The following is a 20,455-nucleotide window of genomic DNA, read 5'->3' as shown; positions in this document are numbered from 1 at the left end:
CCTTTCATTTTATTTCCAAGGGCGGGAGTGACTTTCAGAGTTTCTAAAGTAAAGTCAGAATTTGTGCAATACGTTATTAACTGTTTATTTATTATTATTGCACTCCACTATTTATGACTAAGGTGTGTTACGATACCCAGAAAACATCCAACACAGCCCACTGCACATTACAGTCAAGTGGTGTGTGCAAGCATCCATGCATAGAGTGTCTGTGTGGTGTAGAAGTCCTGAATGAATCCTAAGTGTCGTAGTAACCAGTGGGTTACATGGCGTGTTGCTCACTAGCAGGGTCATAAAGAATGTTGGTTGTTTTTGGGATCCACACAAAGCTGTATTCTTTTGTGCATTCATAGGTAGCTAGCAGTAATCATCATCCCCGTGACCGAGACACAGCGTCATGGGGCCTGGCCTGGGCTTTAGATGCAAGCTTCATGATCATCTAAACCAGGAGCAGAGCCGAATGTATAATTGCTCCACATGTTAAATCTGCAATGTTACCTTTGTCCCTTGATTTTGCGTGGAGTGTGTGTGCTGAACTGGAGCCACACTGGGAAAATAGCTCAGTGAGTTGTATGGGCTCCTGGCATTGTTGTACAGGCTCCTGGCATCTGCTGCAACCTACAGTTCAAGTCAGTGAAGCAAGACGTGTCCATGTTACTAAGACAATAGCATTGTCTTAGTAACATGAACAGGTCTCGCACAATAGTCTTTCAGCAGACAGTTGATTGAGGGTTTCTAAAGCGCTAGAATCGACTCCCGAAGGTGTATCTCTGCGATGTAGACCACTGGGGAACCCCTCCTGGCTTTCCCTGTGAGATGGTCCTTACTGGGTATCTCCAAGGTGAAACCAGGCATCCCCGGCGTATGTGGGGGGCCGTTGTGGAGATGAGGCAAGCTAATGCCCAGAGTTGCTGAGTGTGATCCCTAGTTAGAGTAGGCACCAAGGCGAGAATTATCGAGTCCGTTGACCCTGGTCCAAGACCCTGCCACGTCGGGAATTGAACCCTGGTCCCAGGCCGTCCTCTGCTCCCGGGTCTGCCGCCTCTAACCAGTGAGCCACGCCACTCCACTCCACAGTTTAGAAGAAAACCGTGTGTTTATGTGGCCTGGTTGTACGGGGTGCCGAACGGCAGCTGGCTCTGCACTAGATGTGTTTTTAAATGCCCTGACCCTTTATTTTCTGGTACTGTCGCAGAATCGCATTTAGTATAAGCACACATGTTTTTTTTATTCTGTTTCTCCTAAATTGCAACATGAGTGATTTTCCCTAGGCTGTCTAAATTAAAACTCCACTTTGCGCATTCCTTGTGTAATCTGCACCCTTTCTAGAAAGGTTCGAGGGAATTTTTTTGAACAGAGTACCCTTCATTCCTTGTTCCTTTCTTCCCATCTCTTTTCTATCTCTCTTTTGTTACGTGTTTTTCCATCCTTGTTTCGCCCTTATTCAATTTGCCTCGTGCATATGTTTTACTTTCTTTGGAAATGTTAGCATTAGACTGACTACATTTTGTGCTACTATTTATTTTAAATTTAATATGCATGGCACTCGAGAGCATTTTAGTAGAGATTTCCACCATGTAGCCTTCAATATTTATACTGACATCTCTGAAAACAGGGATAATGTATATTTCCATAACAGTGCTTACCTCAAAAGAAGAAATAATCGTGCCTGCTAATTCTCAGCTAATAAGTGTTTGCCCTGTATTTACCGCCACTTTTTTCTTAATTATTATTATTTCTCCTATTTAGTAGAAATGTAGGGAAACATGAGGAATACAATAAATACGTGATTTTATACACCGATAAAATTAAAGCATTTTTAATGAGGTGACTGAAAAACCACCACCTCGGCTGCTGCTGAATAATTCTCTGACACGTTTCAAAAGCTTTCTAATAACCTGCTTCGGATCTGGTTCAGGAGGTACTGGGCATGTGTAAACTTTAATGCATCTGACAGCCAGGCCTCTCTTGGGGCCATGCTGGCGCAGTCTGGGTTGTAATTAATGTGGCCGAGTATATTGCTGTAGGTTTAACTGTATCCCAGATGCTGTGATTGTCTGTCAATGACAGTAGCATCCCTTCTTCCAACTAAACTGCGCTCAGAAAGGCCTACTAATCTCCAAAATACAAGTGGCAAGGCCTGTGCTGGGTGTATTAAAAGACTAGATAGATGAGTTTGAGGATGGTATTTAAGGTGTTGTGCTTGTGCCTCATTGCGGTTCCTGTTGAAAGAGTTGGATGGTCTCTGGCTACGTACATAAGATGGGTTTCTAGAAGCATACTGAGGTTACGGGCAAAAAATGGAAAATACACAGGAACAAAATAGAAGACTGTTTGACCAATGACTGAGGGGTGTGGAGGAAGGCAAAAGTAAATAGGTGCAAGTTTATTGCCAGGTACTATGACACTAGTTCTGTCTGCTTGCAAAAAAGTTGGGCCCCTGCACTGTTGACCCCTGAAAGGTGGGCACTGGTGCAATTTGAATTGGAAATATGTTATCCCCGACCTCTCTCCCATTTGCTCCTAAAAATGTGTACTTTGGCCATGATGCAAGAAACTCCTCAAAAATTAGTTACCTCAGTGTTCTCCCAGTATGGTCCCTGTAATGTTTTCTCCTGCAGGTTGGCCCTCTGTGCACTTAGCTAATTCATGCTGAGGCGCTTACAAAGTTTGCTAGTAAATCTTTGGGCCATAGTCCATTTTTAAATATTTGGTCCTTGGTGTCGATTACTCATAATGTTTTGCTTCAAAGATATTCACTCTGTAAAGATAGATTTTATTCTGTGGAGTTCTCTGGTTGGGCAGATCAAGTAGTCTTTTAATGCATTTCTACCACTGGATATAAGTAATTATAGCCTGCCTGCAGTCTAGGAGAGAGCATTGCCAGTTCTAGCGATTTAAGATCAGTTTGGTCAGGTGTGTATCTGCAGCTTGTTAAAATGATAACATCCCTGACTGACATGAATGTGTGGAGACTTGCCACAGCCAAAGTTAGGGCCTTGTAATGGCATGGATGGATGTCAGGGTGGGAGTGTTAACCTGTGAGAAATCTCCTTTCTTGGCTTGCCTTTAAGTTGTTTATTTAAAAAATTATCAATGAGGTATTGAGCAGATATTTATCCAGAGTTAAAGATGTAACTGATGGTAGTTTGAGGGGAGGCAGTGGCCTGTTTCTGTTTAACACTGTGGCTTCCAAAAGTCTTGAAAATGCACCATTTGCCTTCAAATTTTTCAAAATTTTCTCGGGGGGAAACCCCCCCGAACCCTCCTTAGGTGGTTCGGGCTCGCTCGCTGCGCTCGCTCGCGTAGTGTACTCCACAATTAATTTAACGCCACACCACTTTCAAATGTCACCAGCCGCCACTGCTGCAGACCATACGGGGGTTTCATATCGAGTTTTACGATCAACCCCGTCAGGTCGCTTTACCACAGCCCATCATCTTCTAAGAGACAGATGTTCAGCTGGTAGGCGAGGAGGTGGCCGAATTGCTTCGCAAAGAGGCCATTTTCTGCACATCTCTGCACCCCAACGGTTTCCTCAGCAACGTTTTTCTGGTAGACTAATCGGATGGGGGCCTGCGCCCGGTAATCAACTTCAAGGAATTCAACGGTTGGTTGGTTTACTGGCATTTCAAAATGGAGGGCATTCACGTACTCCGGGATGTTCGTCTCCCGGGCGATTGAATGGTCCGTTTGGACCTCAATGATGCTTATCTGGTAGTTCCCATTCATCCCCCTCATTGAAGATTCCTCCAGTTCAGCTGGAAAAATCAGGTTTACGAATTCTATGTCAGGACCGGAGGCTTCGGATTATGCTTTTCCTTTCTTCACCCTTTATTTTATACAAAACTCACAGCAGCCCAGAAAACTCAACAAATGCTTATACACCCCAAACAAAGGGAAAAAAGCATTAAACGCTGAAAAAAATACAGTTCTCAAATGTCCACTAAACTACAAATCCCATCAATCCATATAGATAGTGTCCAACATTAGTTCGTAGACAGTGTCCATGACATATAGATAGGATGTCCATCTTGTGCCCTCTTCCTCTTTCTTTGCTGCTTCGCAGCCAGTTAAGTGCTCCGTTTTCATTATCTCTTGTGGTGTAATAGTTTATGGCATAATTGTGATTTTTAGCGGGTTTTGCGCTATGGGGGGAATCTGTGGGGCGTTATCTTCATTTTGTTCTGTATTTGCCTCCACAGAGCCCGTTGTAATCGTGGGGACGTTACAGCGTTCCTCACGCGGTTTTACCAGTTTGTTGCGGTCTGTGTGGCCGCTAGGGGGTGCTGTGGCATCTCGTTGCTCCTCGGTGCGTTTTTTCCTCACAGAGAGGAGCCGCGCTGAGGAGCGAGTCACGCCGGAGCCTTGACCCCCACCGCCTCACCGAAACACCCAGTGCTTCTGGATCTGTACCTGCCTCAATAATTGAAGAATGCCCCACGTGGGGTCCGTATCGCGGTTTTACCGCTTAGAGCGCCTGCGGGCGAATTTTACAGCACAAGTTAGCGGTTTCAACTGCGTTGGACCTGTCAGTGATTGGCACTGGAGAGGGTCTGCGCACTGCAAGGGGGTGCTGCCTTGTATTCCGGTTTTCAACCGGGCCTTAATTGTTTGTTGGCCTTCGGCTTCCCCACAATTCTACTGCTTTAAGCAGCCTACCTCAGCCCATTGCAGCGCTTAGCATTTCATATAGTTTACCTGTGGCCTGGCCCTGCAGTTAACAAGCTGATAGGCATGGAGCAGGAGGGCTTTTATGAGGAGGAGGAGTATCAGTACCCGAATAACGACGAATTCTACAATGCGGTGGACAGCTCTATCTACCGCTGTATCACGGAGATAGTGGGCCCCATGGAGGAACGCCTGTCCGCCAGCATCGTGGAAGAGTGCGCAAAGATGGCGCAGGCACATTTAGGTTCACCGAGTACTAACCCAGCTCCGGGGAGGAGGAGCCCCCTGCCCCGAAAAAGCCCTGTAGGGAGGGGGTCTCTGCGGGGGCCCAGGGTGTGGACAGGGACGCCTTTGAACGCTTGCGCGACGCCTTTTTGGCCAAGGCGACCACTTCCACCACTGCGCCACCGCCGGGCCCAGAACCCACGATTTCTTTGGGGACGGCTCCCTCTTCACCCGGAGGGGTGTCAACAGCGGACACAGATGATGACGAGGAGTCGGTACGTTCTTGGAGACCGTCCAGCTACGTCGCCGCGTTGCCACAGGACAGTTCAGGTATGTTGGACCCGGATGAGTTCATCCATCCGCAGTCTGGACCCCTGGGGACAAGGTGGCGAAGTTTGTGGCGGGACGCCTCCGCAAGCCCTTAGAGAAGGAGGGAGGAGTTGTCTGCGAGGGGAGTGCCCTCGGTCCACGTTGGAGGGAAAAGTGGCTATGACACCGGAGTTAGATTCCAAGATGGCCACGTTCCTTGCAAAGTTTGTAAAGGATCCCTGCATGGGCATAGATTGTTCCTGGCGCTCCTGTCGGGACAAGTTGCTAAATGCAATAGGGCTGATTACTAAAATGCTTGACATGGCAGAGGAAGCCAAGGTGACGGGTTCAATGATCTCTCCGGACGTCCTGTCGAATTGGGCGCAGAGGGTGGTCATCTTCCTGGGGAACGCCAACTGCGCCCTCTTGACCAAACGCCGACGATCACTTCTGATCAAATTGGACCCGAAGTTTGGAGATCGGGCCTCCTCCGAGGCAGGGGTGGCGGCCCAAGGAGGACTCTTCGAAGACCCCTTTATCTAAGAATTTGGTAAATTCGTGTCGACCTTTACCTCCCTGGACAAGGCCCAGTCCAGCATTAAGAGGGTTTTCCAGCAGCGTTTCTCTCGAGGGGCCGGTCGCGGGACGGGCCTCGCGACCGGCTGTGGTGGTCAGAACTTTACCAAGGGTCAAGGCTCCGGTCGGGAGCAATACAACACCTCTGCCAACTACGCCAATTTTTACCCCACCAGGGGTTAACGCTACAGAGGCCGAGGTCAAGAACAACTCCGGCAACACCAATACTGGCGGTAAGCGTTATTCCTGCAGAGCAGGTGCGCATTAGCGGCTGGCTAGCGGCTTTTTCAGGGGGTAGGGCAGCAATTACTGACTGATGATTCACGATTTCCATATAGAGTTTTATGATCGTCCCTGCCAAACAAGGCTCCCTCGTCCTATAGTCTTCTCCCCGGCAGATGCAGAGTTGATCGACGGAGAGGTCTCGGAGCTGCTCCACAAAGGAGCCATTTGTTGATCAGCTCGGCATCCAGCGGGTTTCCTCAGCAACATTTTCTTGGTGGAAAAAACGGCCGGAGGCAAACGGCCGGTTATCAACCTCAAAGAGTTCAACGGGTGGTTGGTCTACCAGCATTTCTAGATGGAGGGGATCCATCTTCTTCTGGATATTCTTCTCCCGAACGACTGGATAGTGCGCCTAGATCTCAAGAACGCGTACTTGGTGGTTCCCATCCATTCTCCTCACCGTTGGTTGCTACAGTTCATTGGAGGGAAAAGGTATTCGAGTTCACGGCCCTTCCATTCAGACTTTCCTCTGCCCCGTGGTGTTTCACCAAGCTGCTCCATCCGGAGGTAGAATTTCTACAGAGTCAGGGTATTCGGATGATTGTCTATCTGGACGACATCCTCTCGATGGCCCAGTGTCCAGTGTAGCTGGGCCTTCAACTTCAACAGACAGTCTTCCCTGCTTCAGGGATTAGGTTTCATCATCAACAAAGACAAATCTGTTCTCTCTCCCTACCAGAGAGTGGTTTTTCTTGGGTTCGTCGTGGACTCCCTCCAAGTCTCCTTGAGTCTTTCGTCTCGAAAGATGGCTAAAATCCGGCATGTGTTGCGTCAGACAGTCGCCAAATCACACACCTCCCTCCGTCAGATTGCCAGGCTGATGGGGCTCCTCTCCTGATCCATCCAGGCAATCTTTCGGGAACCCCTCCATTATCGGGCCCTTCAGCGTCTCAAGGCGCATCACCTCAGGAAGGGTATGACGTACGATCAGTTGGTTCCCCTTTCCGCGGAAGTGAAGGACGAGATGTCTTGGTGGCTCACCCATATGGAGGCCTGGAACGGACGGGCGATCTTCGGGTCCGTTCCAGATCTGGTGATAGAATCTGACGCCAGCAAGTTGGTTTGGGGTGCCCACTGCGGGAATTTCTCCACAGGCAGCGCCTGGTCGTCAGAAGAACAAGCATTGCACATAAACTGCTTGGAGCTGCTGGCGGGGTCTTTCGCAGTAAGCTGCTGGACCAGAGATGCAGTAAGCTTGTGCGTTCTTCTGCGTATGGACAATGTCTCAGCGGTCGATACGTCAACCAACTGGGCGGTCCACGATCCCGAGCTCTGGCGGACTTGGCGAAAGAGTTTTGGGATTACTGTCTAGCTCACCATGTCTCCGTGACAGCGGAGTACTAACCAGGTCGGGCTAACCCAGTGGCGGATTGGCACTCCAGACATCTGCGGGATTCCACCCAGTGGACACTGGTGGTAGGAGTGTTCCAGTGGTTGAACAATCTAAGGGGTCCTTTTTCAGTGGACCTGTTTGCGTCCCGCTTGGATAATCAGCTTCCTCGGTTCTTCAGCTGGAGGCTAGACCCTCTGACGGAGGCCACGGATGCTTTCCTCCAGGATTGGAGTCAGGAGGAGGCATATGCGTTCCCTCCTTTTTCAATGGTGGTACGGACGGCAAACCAACTGCGCCGTCAGAAGGCAGGGCTGGTGCTGATCATGCCCGTATGGAGGTATCAAGTTCAGGTTCCAGTTCTTCTGGAACTTTCATGTGATTTTACAATCTTACTCCCCCGATTTCCTCGTCTTCTTCTCAAACCGGACGGGGAGCCGCACCCCTCATAACAAAGGGGTCTCTCCACCTCATGGCATGGCGGCTTCCCAGCAACGTTGGTTGCTTGCGGGCCTTTCGAGATCAGCTGAGGACCTAAAGTCCTACCGTTCCGCCTGGATTAAGTGGGTGTGTTGGTGTCTTCGACGGGACTTGGATCCCCTGGTCGCGGGTGTCATTCCCGTCTTGAATTTTCTGGCTGAATTGGCATCAGACGGCCTGGCCTATCGCACCATTAACGCGGTGCGTTCAGCGATTTTGGCCGATTACCCGATTGAAGGGGCTCCGGTCGGTGAGCATCCCTTTGTTTGTAGACTCCTAAGAGGTATCCGCCTTTCACTACCTCCGGAACCACGTTAGTCTGTCCTTTGTGACGTTAATGTCGCTTTGAATTTGTTTCTCTCATGGCAGCCTAATAAATATCTCTCCTTGAAAGAGTTGTCCGCTAACCAGCCATGCTTTTGTGTTTGGTGTCTTGCCGCAGGGTCTCGGATGTGGGGGCCCTAGAAGTCTCTGCAAGGGTTTTTTCCCTGGAGGGAGTTACGTTTAGAGTGGGTCGTCGCACAAAGTCTGCGTCGAGGATAATCTCATACCCAGCGTTTGTAGATACTCCTAAGCTGTGTGCTGTTCAATGCCTAAAGGCGTACGAAGATATGACTTTGGAAATTCGTCCTCCTGGCGAACGTTAATTACTCATTGCCTTACGAAAGCCACACAAGGCAGTTTTTTCACCTACCATCGCCAGATGGGTGAGATGGGTCATGCAAGAGGCAGGTATTGACACTAGTCCATTTGGAGCACACTCAGCTAGGGTGGCAATGGCATCCAAGGCGTTTGCTCTAGGAGCGCAATTGGAAGATTTGATGCGTGCGGCAGATTGGTCTTCGGATTCCACCTTTAAGAGGTTTTATTTCAAACTGGTGGTGGACATTACACATTTGCTGGTGAGTAAGCTTTGAAGTAGCATAATCCGAAGCCTCCGGTTCTGACATAGAATCAAAATTTGCCTACCTTAGTAACGGTAAGGTTCAATTCTATTAATGACGCGGAGGCGAGGATTATCCCTCCCGAGGTTTCCTTTGGAAGACATCCCACCCGTACTGCAGTAAGTAGTTCAGTCTTTGTGATATCTCTGCTTGTGCTTGTCTCAAAATACGGTGATGTGCAGCATTTACGTGCTCTCAGAGTGTGTTTTTTTTCCAACGCTTACGCTGTTGTCTTTCTCCCGTTAGGGAATGACGGTGCGAAACAGAATCAATAAGATGGGAGCAGGGGCGTAGCTAGAGCTTGTGGCGCCCGGGGCTATCCCTCAGATTGCCGCCCCTTGGGGGGGGGAGTGCTGGGGAAAAAGGACGGTGAGCACTTGAAAGATGTCCGAGAGACACATGGTATTGCTGCTAATAGTTTACCTCGATCATGCAAGTTACATGCACATACATGACATGGTCAAAGGCTACACAGTTGAATACACTGGTGACTGGCAGTACAAAATAGAACACATAGACTGCATGATCTATCTGGGGACTTAGAAAAAACACATGTGACATCCATCAGAGAGCTGTGTGAACAATTACCCCTTAGCACAATGCAAACATGCATATACATGACACTGTTCAGGGATCCATCATCTACAGCTGACATTAAATGACTACAGTCTCTTCTAAGAGCACAAAAATGTACCAGGATGGAGGAGTTATTTAGATCCATTTTTAGTGCAATAAATATGTTCATTTGAGATTATGACTGTACATGGGATGATAATTCAGATACTAACAATTTCCTTCCTCCTTCTTACTCCAAAAACTAGCTAATATCTTGACTTTCAAACTGCTAGTGGGTCCAGTTACCTTAACAGAAGGGAACAACCCAGAACGTTTTAGCCCTCTCACAGAAAAAGTGTCCTTGGTTAGTAGTGTGCAAAGCTGCAAGAATTTAGAGCAAACTCAGTCTTCTGTGAAGCCAAGTCTTACATTTTGAGTGAGATCTTGCAACCTGCCTTTTCAGCTGCTGAGCCCGTGCTTCGACACTACTGAAAATTGCTGAACTTGTTTTGGCTGCCTAGGAGAAGGCCGTCTCAGGCCCAGGGGTCCACAGACAAATTGTCCGATGCTATTGGCCAGACCCAGGCGTGTCAGAATTGTTGCCCGTGGTTCAGCCTTTGTCCTCAAAACTGAGACTGAATACCTCCCCTAGGGAGTCAAAACTATTGGATGCCAAGGGCCATTAAGTTTTCACTTAAGACAGTGACTTTTTTGATTGTATCCCCTTTCAAGCCAATGTCCAGGGGTCCACTTCGACCTCTTATAGACAGTGTTGTTAGTAACAATAACTTCAGCTCGTTGGAGTACTTTTTGACCACTTGGTTCGTCTCCCTTTCACAGTTCTCTACCAAAACAAGTTGGCCCTATGCTTTCTTGCCCAAGGCGGTGTCAGTGGTACAGACTATCACCCTCTATATTTGCTCTATTCTTCTCATCCACCAGACAGGAGGAGCGGCTGCATTGACTGAACCCCGTATGTGGGCCTCATACTGATACTACATCAACCAGACTTAACCTGACTGAGTGAATGACCAGCTCTTTGTGAGCTTTGCTAGAGCCAAGAAAGACAAGCTTATTGAAAGTCATCCACATCACAATTATATTTTGTATTTAACTGATCATGCAACCAATGTAAGTACAGCAGGCAGAATGTAAGGAAATCTGAATAGGACTGTAAACAGTGTATACTTGTTAATTCTTTAACCAAGAAATCATTCACTGAATTATAACGATTATATCACTAATCCAATTTGATCTGTGGAAATTAAGTAACGAAGGTAATAGGGTCATCCCATGCATCAACAGTTGCTACACGTTGTCCAAGAAAGACCCTCAGAGAGCATTCTTGCACACTTCACTATAACACAAGGCTGCTTCCATGACTTCTAGGTTCGATTCCACACTGCTGGCTGGGATGCAAAATAAGTATCAGGAACTAACATGAGCACGGAGGTTGGCGCCTATTTTACACCAATGTCATCTTGGCCAGCGAATGGACGGAGTCACAGTTGCAGCCACATGGAGCCACCTGATGGGAAAAGGTACTCCAGGCCAGTCTGACACATGGAGGGAGGGTTATTTCTTAGGTAAGGAATCTACCGGAATGTCATGTTACTGAAGGAAAGCAAAAGGTTTTTTCCATTACAGGAGCACAGCCATTGTAGAAGCAAGAAGACTATGCAAAAGGCTAGGGGGAGTGTAAATGAAAAACTCTAAAATGCATGAGAATTTTTTGTTAATCTCAATAATGATTTGGCTCGTGCTCAATGGGAAATGTTTAACATGACCCATCTTGTTTAAATGTATGCTTCCGGACAAGTCCACGAATCTGTTTACAGTTAACCCCGACCCTGAATAATAACGCGGACCTCATTATCCTTGGACACCTGTTTACTAATGAGTACTGCTACTAGTCTCGGTTAATATACTGACCCTCCGCTAAGAAGTCCCGGCAGTCTCCCTTTCTAAAAGTAGTGCACTAAGTGCAGGTACCGTTTTCAGCAGCACCTGACAGTACTTGCCCAGCCCCAGTTAAATCACCACGTCAAACGACTCCTATAATTCCCTGAATAAAATACCAACACAGGCAGCAATAGCACATCTGTCGTACGCTCCTCATATACGTGCTCTGTTTGTGACCTTTGCAATGCTTAGTCGATCTAGTCCCTAGATTTGTTTCATCCTATCATAACTGTCCACATAACTTTTCAAAATATCCTGGATAGGCGTTGACAGTAATGCCAGGCCTATAAAAGCCAAGGAGGGACAAATTATTTTCAGGACATGTTTTCTCAATTGGGACTGGTACTGTGTGCTTGTAGGTTCACTTTAAATTACACTAATGCAGAAATGTTAACAAATTTCTTATGAAATTGGTGTTCTCACTGAAGGCAGGGATTTATGTACTCTTGTTTCTATGAGAGTGTGGGCTGAAACCAATATGGACTCGTCCAGAAAACTAGTTACTATTTTAGTCAAAGATGTGGAGAAGGATCGCTTGAAACTACAGGAAGATATTGATATCATGAACTCTGAATTAGCTGAAATGGGGCCAACTGATGAACTACGGAACTTGAAGAGGAAATTATTAAAAGGTTGAAAAAAGAGGAAGACATACATGAAAGGAAGGCATTTAAATTTCATAGGGACTGGATGGACTATGAGTGTGGCCGCATCTTTACATTTGCAAGGAAATTCAATTCTATTAAGGCCTCCAAATATGGCGTACCTCAGGGGTCAAAAACAAATCTAACAAGAGGGGTGGCATGAACAAATGGGGCATCTACATTGGATTTCAGCTCCGCAATGGAAAGTGTGATGGAGCAAGATCAGCGAAATCTGGCAGCACAACAAATACCAATCAAAATTTCATTGGTAGAAGAAGCAGATTTTTTATGTTGGGAGCGCAGGCAAACCCTGCGCACAAGGAATCAAACCAAACCACAAGCAACAACAAAAAAAACAACCCAGAAACGCTGGGTTTCCTGACCTTTTGTTTTTAAAGTTGATGGGGCACTGTGTTTGTCTTGAATGGCTGTGACGAAGCCCGAGTGCGGGGGAAACGCGTTGCAGAAATAAAATTTCTTCTACTCTTGTCTAGGTGAACGTCGCCCAAAATCGAGGAGAAGCTACAATCCCCCACCCACTCCTCCTCTGACCTCTGTGCACACCGATGATGGCAGCCAGCCTCGGGCCGGAAGGGCGATGATGATTTTCATGATGGGAACAACAATAATGAGCTTGCCGAATGGACGAAAATGAGCTCTCACTCACCTTTTGAATTCGTAGGGTCACTGTCTCTATCTCTGAAAGGTGCCTCTGCCGTCTGAAATAATAAAGCACTGCCCAGTGCCCGCCGGCGCCCCCAGGCCAGAATTAAGTAAAGTCCGACACCGTCACGCCACAGGGCCATCATTGGACTTCTCTGAGCGAGGCTGGGCGGGGAGCAACAACGGTCGGAGGAGGACGAGGCTGCCTAGTAGGCAGGAAGGACGTCACTGACGCGGCGGCGGGACTTAGCTAGGCCCGTATGCCGCGCTGCACTACTGCAGCCTGCACTGAGTCCTTATTGACAGTTTAAAAACTATCTGCAGCGCAGCAGGCAGGCACAGTGCAAACGCGGGACTTTTAGTGCCAAAAGTAAGTCCCGCGCCGCGTTAGTGCACTGTGCATGCACCAGTCTGAGTGCAGTTACGAAGCAGGTGATGACACTAGTAGTCAGTCACGAGGGGCGTGCAGGCTGGAACGCGCGGGCGCGGCTTTACATTATTTTGCACTGCCACGACTTGACTCTGTCACAGACAGACTCTGGACGGCGGGGGCCGCAACGTCTAGAAGCCTGTTGCGGCCGCGGCCGCCTTAATAATGTATTTTATTTGGAAATTGGAATGACACTGAAGTCGTCGACGTTCCCATTTCCCAAATTATAAAGGCTGCCGCGGCCGCCTCTAAAATGGTGCCGCCTGGGGCGGACCGCCCCCCTCGCCCCCCCCTAGCTACGCGGGTGGATGGGAGCGTGACTCGCGCAAAGAAAGAGAATGTGGGCACAAGATGGACGTCCTATCTACATGTCATGGACACTTTTGAGGGACTAATGTTGGACACTATCTATATGGATTGATGGGATTTGTAGTTTCTTGGACATTTGAGAACTGTATTTTTTTCAGCGTTTAATGCTTTTTTCCCTTTGTTTGTGGTGTATAAGCATTTGTTGAGCTTTTCTGTGCTGCGCTGAGTTTTGTATAAAATAAAGAGCGAAGAAAGGAAAAGCATAATCCTCCCCTCCGCGTCCTTAATACAATTGAAACTTACCGTTACTAAGCTAGGCAAATTTCGATTCACTGTCCTTCCGTTTGGTCTTTCTTCGGCTCCTTGGTGTTTCACGAAGGTGCTTCATCCCGCGGTGGAGTTCCTCAGAAGTCAAGGTGTTCAAATGATCGTTTATCAGGACGACATTCTGCTGATGGCCCAGTGTCCCAGACAGTTAATGCAACAACTCCGTCAGGCGGTTTCCCTCCTCCAGGGGTTGGGTTTCGTCATCAATGGCAGCAAATCAGTCCTTATTCCAATCCAGTGTACCTCGGGTTCGTTGTGGATTCAGTCTGGTCCTCCTTGAGCTTGCCTTCCTAGAAAATGCCAAAAATTTGACATGTGCTGAAGCAAAGGCACAGACCTCTCTCTGGCAGATTGCCAGGGTGGTTAGTCTACTTTCCTCGTCCATCCAGGCAATCTTCCCAGGGCCCCTCCACTACCGGGCTCTCCAACGACTGAAAGCACATCATCTCCGTCGAGGCTGTTTCTGAGGAAGTCAAATGTCGTGGTGGCTGACACATATGAAGGCTTGGAATGGTCGAGCGATTTTCAGATCAGTTCCAGACCTAGTGATAGAATCCAATACCAGCAGGTTGTGGTGGGGCGCCAGTTGCGGGGAATTCTCCACTGGAGGCGCCTGATCATTAGACGAACAGCGGCTGCACATAAATTGCTTAGAACTCGTGGCAGGATCATTTGCAGTTTGTTGCTGGACCAGAAACAAGGTGAGGTTTTGTGTCCTACTAAACATGGGGAATGTCTTGGCGGTCTGTTATGTCAACCATTTGGGAGGTTCTCGCTCCCACACCCAAGGTAAACATGGCAAAGGAGTTTTGGGACTATTGCCTAACCCATCATGTTTCAGTAACAGCGGAATATCTACCGGGCCAAGCCAACCAAGTGGTGGACTGGCACTCCAGGCACCTGAGGGATTCCCGCCAATGGAAACTGGATGTTCAGGTCTTTCAGTGGCTGAAGAGCTTGTGGGGTCCGTTCTCAGTGGATCGGTTTGCATCCTGCCTAGATCACCAGTTTCCGCGTTTTTTCAGCTCGAGACCCAGATCCTCTAGCGGAAGCGACAGATGCGTTTCTCCAAGGGTGGAACCAGGAAAGGGTTTATGCCTTCCCACCTTTCTCAATGGTTCTGCGGTCGGCAGCTCAGATCCGCCGTCATATTGTCATATGCTTTGTCATTCGTATTGATGAGCTTGCATTCACAAGATGTTGGTGCTTTATTCTTGAGAATGGGTCCTGAGTAATCTCACGTGGTTTCCTTATATTGCAGGAAATGATGGAGCCAAGCCGGACCAGTAACGTTCAGGCGTGACTTACGCCTTACGCGAAGAAAGTGGAGGGTTTGACAAGATGGAGGAGCTTTCTATGGTTCATGGGCATTGTAGAAGGACTCGGTTGTTACACTACCCTATGGACTTATAGGAATTGATGTTTATTAAGCGATTTAGCTTGTTTTTTGGTTAAGAAGAAATTATGTTTTTCTACTATGTTGTTGAAAAAAGTCATTTTTATTGCTTTTCTAGCTGCTGTGTGTTGGATATAAAATAAAATCGAAGGAAGAAAAGCATAATCCTCGCCTCCGTGTCCTTAATAGAATTGAAACTTACCGTTACGATGCTAGGCAAATTTTGATTCCCTAACTCTCCAAGAAGCCGATTACAACAGTTTACATGAATGAGATTGAACTGCTAACACAGTTATGCATACGTTCAAAAGAGTTCTCTGGTTGTGTTTACTGTTTGCAAAAGGACCAGACATGCGGAAGACACCCGTCCATTAGCCTCCCTGAGCAGACGAAAAGAGTTATTTAAAGGTAGAAAATTCAGGAATGCACGGATGAGATCGGGTGATAAAGGCAAACTTGTCTTAACCGGATAACAGAGCAACACGGGCTCGAGTCTGGGAGTCAGATTCTGAATCATGGGGGGGGGGCCCTGAACTGTAGCGGGGGTGAGACGATGGGATTGCAGAGTGCACTGGACCATCGGTGCAGGGAGGTGGGGGGAGGGTTCAAGACAGTGCAGAGGGAGGGGCTGGCTCGCAGTACTGCCACATATTTCACAAGTACTCAGTTTTGCTGGAAAAGTCGCTAGGCTTTTATTAACACTTTAACCCCTTCGGGGCTAATGACGAGCTGGGCTCGTCATGGCGCGCACCGGTCGTGCACGGATGACAAGGCCAGCTCGTCATCAGCCACACCCTCGGGGGAAGCGCTGGCGCTCCCCCCGAGGGTCTCCGATCTTCGTTGTTTTGCTGGGGGCGGCAGCGGAAGAGCTTCCGCTGCCGCTGCCGCCCCCGCACCCCCATGGGAATCCCTGATGACGTCAGCGCGCACAGCGCGCGCTGACATCATCAGGGATTCCCAGCGCTCGGGAAGCCATTTGCTTCCGGAGCGCCGGACAAGCAGGTATGTTTCTCGTGGCTGGCGGGGGTTTGGGGCAGCGAAGAGGCATCAGGGGAGAGGAAAGAGATTTTCCTCTCCCCTGATGTCTCTTTGCAGGGCATTTCTGCCTCACGATCGCGCACAGCGTCGCGATTGTGCGGTGGAAATGCCCCCACTAGCACCAGGGATTTAATTTTAGTTTATAGGAAGCGACCCCTTGGGCAAGGGTCGCTTCCAGGCGGGGTGTGACTATGTTTTCATTTTTCTGCCCCCCCTTGGGGGCAAATCGGCCTGTTTTTTCGGCCGTTTTGCCCCCGGGGGGTGGGGGGGCAGAAATTCCCCACTAGCACCAGGGTTGTTTTTTGGAGCCAAGATGGCGGCCATGGTTTTTGTTTATGTTTTTCTGTCCCCCCTGGGGGCAAATCGGCCCGTTTTTTTTTGCCGTTTTGCCCCCGGGGGACAGAAAATGCCCACTAACACCAGGGATTTTGTTTTTAGCTTTTAGGAAGCGACCCCTTGGGCAAGGGTCGCTTCCAGGTGGCCTCACACTTAACTTTTTGTTTTTCTGCCCCCCCGGGGGCAAATCGGCCCGTTTTTTGGCCGTTTTGCCCCCAGGGGGGGCAGAAATTTCCCACTAGCACCAGGGATTTTTGCTGGGGCAATGTGTTTGTTTTGGGAAGCGACCCCTTGGGTAAGGGGCCCTGATTGTGTTTTTGTTTTTCTGTCCACCCTGGGGGCATATCGGCCCGTTTGTTTTTGCCGTTTTGCCCCCAGGGGGGGGGGGGGGCAGAAAATGCCCACTAGCACCAGGGAATTTAAATTTAGTTTTTAGGAAGCGACCCCTTGGGCAAGGAGTAGTGCTTGGCTGGCGGTGTGTGTGGAGTGGCGCTTGGCTGGATGGTGTGCGTGCAGTGGTACTTGGCTGTCTGTGCACGGAGTGCTGCTTTGCTGGCGGTGTGTGTGGAGTGGTGCTTGGCTGGATAGTGTGCGTGGAGTGGTACTTGGTTGTCTGTGCACGGAGTGGTGTTTGGCTGGTGGTGTGTGTGGAGTGGTGTTTGGCTGGCGGTGTGTGGGGAGTGGTACTTGGCTGGATGGTGTGCGTGGAGCGGTGCTTGGCTGGCGGTGAGTGGCGCTTGGCTTGCGGTGTGCGTGGAGTGGTGCTTGGCTGGCGGTGTGTGTGGAGTGGTACTTGGCTGTCGGTGTGCGCTGAGTGGTGTGCATGGAGGGGTACTTAGCTATCTATGCACGGAGTGGTGCTTGGCTGGCGGTGTGTGTGGAGTGGCGCTTGGCTGGTGGTGTGTGTGGAGTGGTACTTGGCTGTCTGTGCACGGAGTGGTGCTTGGCTGGTGGTGTTTGTGGAGTGGCGCTTGGCTGGTGGTGTGTGTGGAGTGCTACTTTGCTGTCTGTGCATGGAGTGGTGCTTGGCTGGCGGTGTGAGTGGAGTGGCGCTTGGCTGGTGGTGTTCGTGGAGTGGTACTTGGCTGTCTGTGCATGGAGTGCTGTTTGGCTGGTGGTGTGTGTGGAGTGGTGCTTGGCTGGCGGTGTGTGTGGAATTGTGCTTGGCTGGTGGTGTTTGTGGAGTAGTACTTGGCTGTCTGTGCACGGAGTGGTGCTTGGCTGGCGGTGTGTGTGGAGTGGGGCTTGGCTGGTGGTGTTCGTGGAGTGGTACTTGGCTGTCTGTGCATGGAGTGGTGTTTGGCTGGTGGTGTGTGTGGAGTTGTGTTTGGCTGGCGGTGTGTGTGGAGTGGTACTTGGCTGGATGGTGTGCGTGGAGCGGTGCTTGGCTGGCGGTGAGTGGCGCTTGGCTTGCGGTGTGCGTGGAGTGGTGCTTGGCTGGCGGTGTGTGTGGAGTGGTACTTGGCTGTCGGTGTGCGCTGAGTGGTGTGCATGGAGGGGTACTTGGCTATTTATGCACGGAGTGGTGCTTGGCTGGCGGTGTGTGTGGAGTGGCGCTTGGCTGGTGGTGTGTGTGGAGTGGTACTTGGCTGTCTGTGCACAGAGTGGTGCTTGGCTGGTGGTGTTTGTGGAGTGGCACTTGGCTGGTGGTGTGCGTGGAGTGCTACTTTGCTGTCTGTGCACGGAGTGGTGCTTGGCTTGCGGTGTGTGTGGAGTGGCGTTTGGCTGGTGGAGTGCTACTTTGCTGTCTGTGCACGGAGTGGTGCTTGGCTTGCGGTGTGTGTGGAGTGGCGCTTGGCTGGTGGTGTGCGTGGAGTGGTACTTGGTTGTCTGTGCACGGAGTGGTGTTTGGCTGGTGGTGTGTGTGTGGAGTGGTGTTTGGCTGGCAGTGTGTGTGGAGTGGTACTTGGCTGGATGGTGTGCATGGAGCGGTGCTTGGCTGGCGGTGAGTGGCGCTTGGCTTGCGGTGTGCGTGGAGTGGTGCTTGGCTGGCGGTGTGTGTGGAGTGGTACTTGGCTGTCGGTGTGCGCTGAGTGGTGTTTGGCTGGCAGTGTGCGTGGAGGGGTACTTGGCTATCTATGCACGGAGTGGTGCTTGGCTGGCGGTGTGTGTGGAGTGGCGCTTGGCTGGTGGTGTGTGTGGAGTGGTACTTGGCTGTCTGTGCACGGAGTGGTGCTTGGCTGGTGGTGTTTGTGGAGTGGCGCTTGGCTGGTGGTGTGCGTGGAGTGCTAATTTGCTGTCTGTGCACGGAGTGGTGCTTGGCTGGTGGTGTGTGTGTGGAGTGGTGCTTGGCTGGTGGTGTGCGTGGAGTGCTACTTTGCTGTCTGTGCACGGAGTGCTGCTTGGCTGGCGGTGTGTGTGGAGTGGCGCTTGGCTGGTGGTGTGCGTGGAGTGGTACTTGGCTGGTGGTGTGTGTGGAGTGGTGTTTGGCTGGCGGTGTGTGTGGAGTGGTACTTGGCTGGATGGTGTGCATGGAGCGGTGCTTGGCTGGCGGTGAGTGGCGCTTGGCTTGCGGTGTGCGTGGAGTGGTGCTTGGCTGTCGGTGTGTGTGGAGTGGTACTTGGCTGTCGGTGTGCGCTGAGTGGTGTTTGGCTGGCGGTGTGCGTGGAGGGGTACTTGGCTATCTATGCACGGAGTGGTGCTTGGCTGGCGGTGTGTGTGGAGTAGCGCTTGGTTGGTGGTGTGTGTGGAGTGGTCATTTGCTGTCTGTGCACGGAGTGCTGCTTGGCTGGCGGTGTGAGTGGAGTGGCGCTTGGCTGGTGGTGTGCGTGGAGTGCTACTTTGCTGTCTGTGCACGGAGTGGTGCTTGGCTGGCGGTGTGCGTGGAGTGGCGCTTGGCTGGTGGTGTGCATGGAGTGGTACTTGGCTGTCTGTGCACGGAGTGGTGCTTGGCTGGCGGTGTGTGTGGAGTGGCGCTTGGCTGGATGGTGTGCGTGGAGTGGTACTTGGCTGTCGGTGTGCGCTGAGTGGTGTTTGGCTGGCGGTGTGCATGGTCTGGTGCTTGGATGGTGGTGTTGGTGGACTGGCACTCGGCTGGCGGTGTGTGAGTAGTTACTTTCTGTTGGTCACTACACACACTGCTAGTTGAGTGACACTCTACGCAGTCCATCATTTTCTGAAGTTACTGTGTCAGATATGTGGGCGTGTGAAAGTGATGGGCCCTTGAATGGCGCTGGCGGTGTGAATGTTTTGTATGTGTCACACGTACAAAAGGTGTATGAATGTCCTTACTGCCCCTGTGTGATGGGTGTACTGGTAGGAGCAAAAGACTGACTGGCACCAAAGGGGTCAGGCAGTAAAAAAAATTCAAAAAATTAACCAGTGTCTTGATGTTAAACCTCATCTAATCCCAATTGGTCTAAGCCCTATTTGATGGCCCAACTGGCCGAATTTAAATTTGGGGGGCAAATTTGTGTGTTGTTGTTTTAATTGTTATATTGTTTGTGAAATGTGGTAGTAATTTTTTTTTCTTCTCTATTTTTGTCTTGTTCTAGGCTTTTGCTGTTTGGATTGTTGTAGGTTGCGTGTCTGTTTGCAGCTTGTGTAGTTGCTTGTGCTTGGTAAGTGAATGTATTTTGTACTACTTTCCCTTGATTTTTTGTCTTTTTGAAAAAGGTTGTACTTCTAGCAGTTTGTGTGGCTCTGTGTTTTTTTTTTCAGCATTAGTGTTTGATGTGCACTTTGTTTTCTAATCTGTCATTTCTTTTTATCTTTCTAGTGGGATATCATTTCTTTTTGCTGTGTCTCAGCAGAGTAGGTGCTAGTGAGTGTAGCTATATTTGGTAAGAGTGAAATTGTTTTGGATTGTATTTATCTTTTTGTGAAAGCCTTACCTTGTTTACTTCTTACTTTGCACAGTGTAGGTTGTTGTTCACTTGTGTGTGCAGTCTTCTTGCTTTGTAAGGATAATGGCTAGTCGCAGGATTACTGCGCAGCAGGTTCTTGGTTTGCTGTTTGAGTCTTCCTCTGACCATG

General features: G+C 49.6%; 1 protein-coding gene across 2 annotated transcripts in view; it reads right to left on the bottom strand.

The window, feature by feature from the left end:
• Positions 1-20,455, bottom strand: part of LOC144770300 (GLIPR1-like protein 1) — a 1,263,910-nt gene that overhangs the window by 1,145,066 nt on the left and 98,389 nt on the right. Inside the window, exon 1 of one of the 2 annotated variants that reach the window (XM_078654700.1) lies at positions 12,649-13,055. The exons of the other annotated variant lie outside the window; for it this stretch is intronic. Coding sequence (XP_078510826.1) covers positions 12,649-12,790 — 142 coding nt within the window. The 5' untranslated portion in view covers positions 12,791-13,055. Of the gene's footprint in view, positions 1-12,648; positions 13,056-20,455 lie in introns of those variants that run through there. 2 annotated transcript variants of the gene reach the window in all.

Source organism: Lissotriton helveticus, chromosome 1_1 (genome assembly GCF_964261635.1).
Source record: "Lissotriton helveticus chromosome 1_1, aLisHel1.1, whole genome shotgun sequence".
Classification (NCBI taxonomy): domain Eukaryota; kingdom Metazoa; phylum Chordata; class Amphibia; order Caudata; family Salamandridae; genus Lissotriton; species Lissotriton helveticus.
Note: the sequence above shows the minus strand (reverse complement) of the source record. Positions and strands in the feature narration are given on the sequence as shown.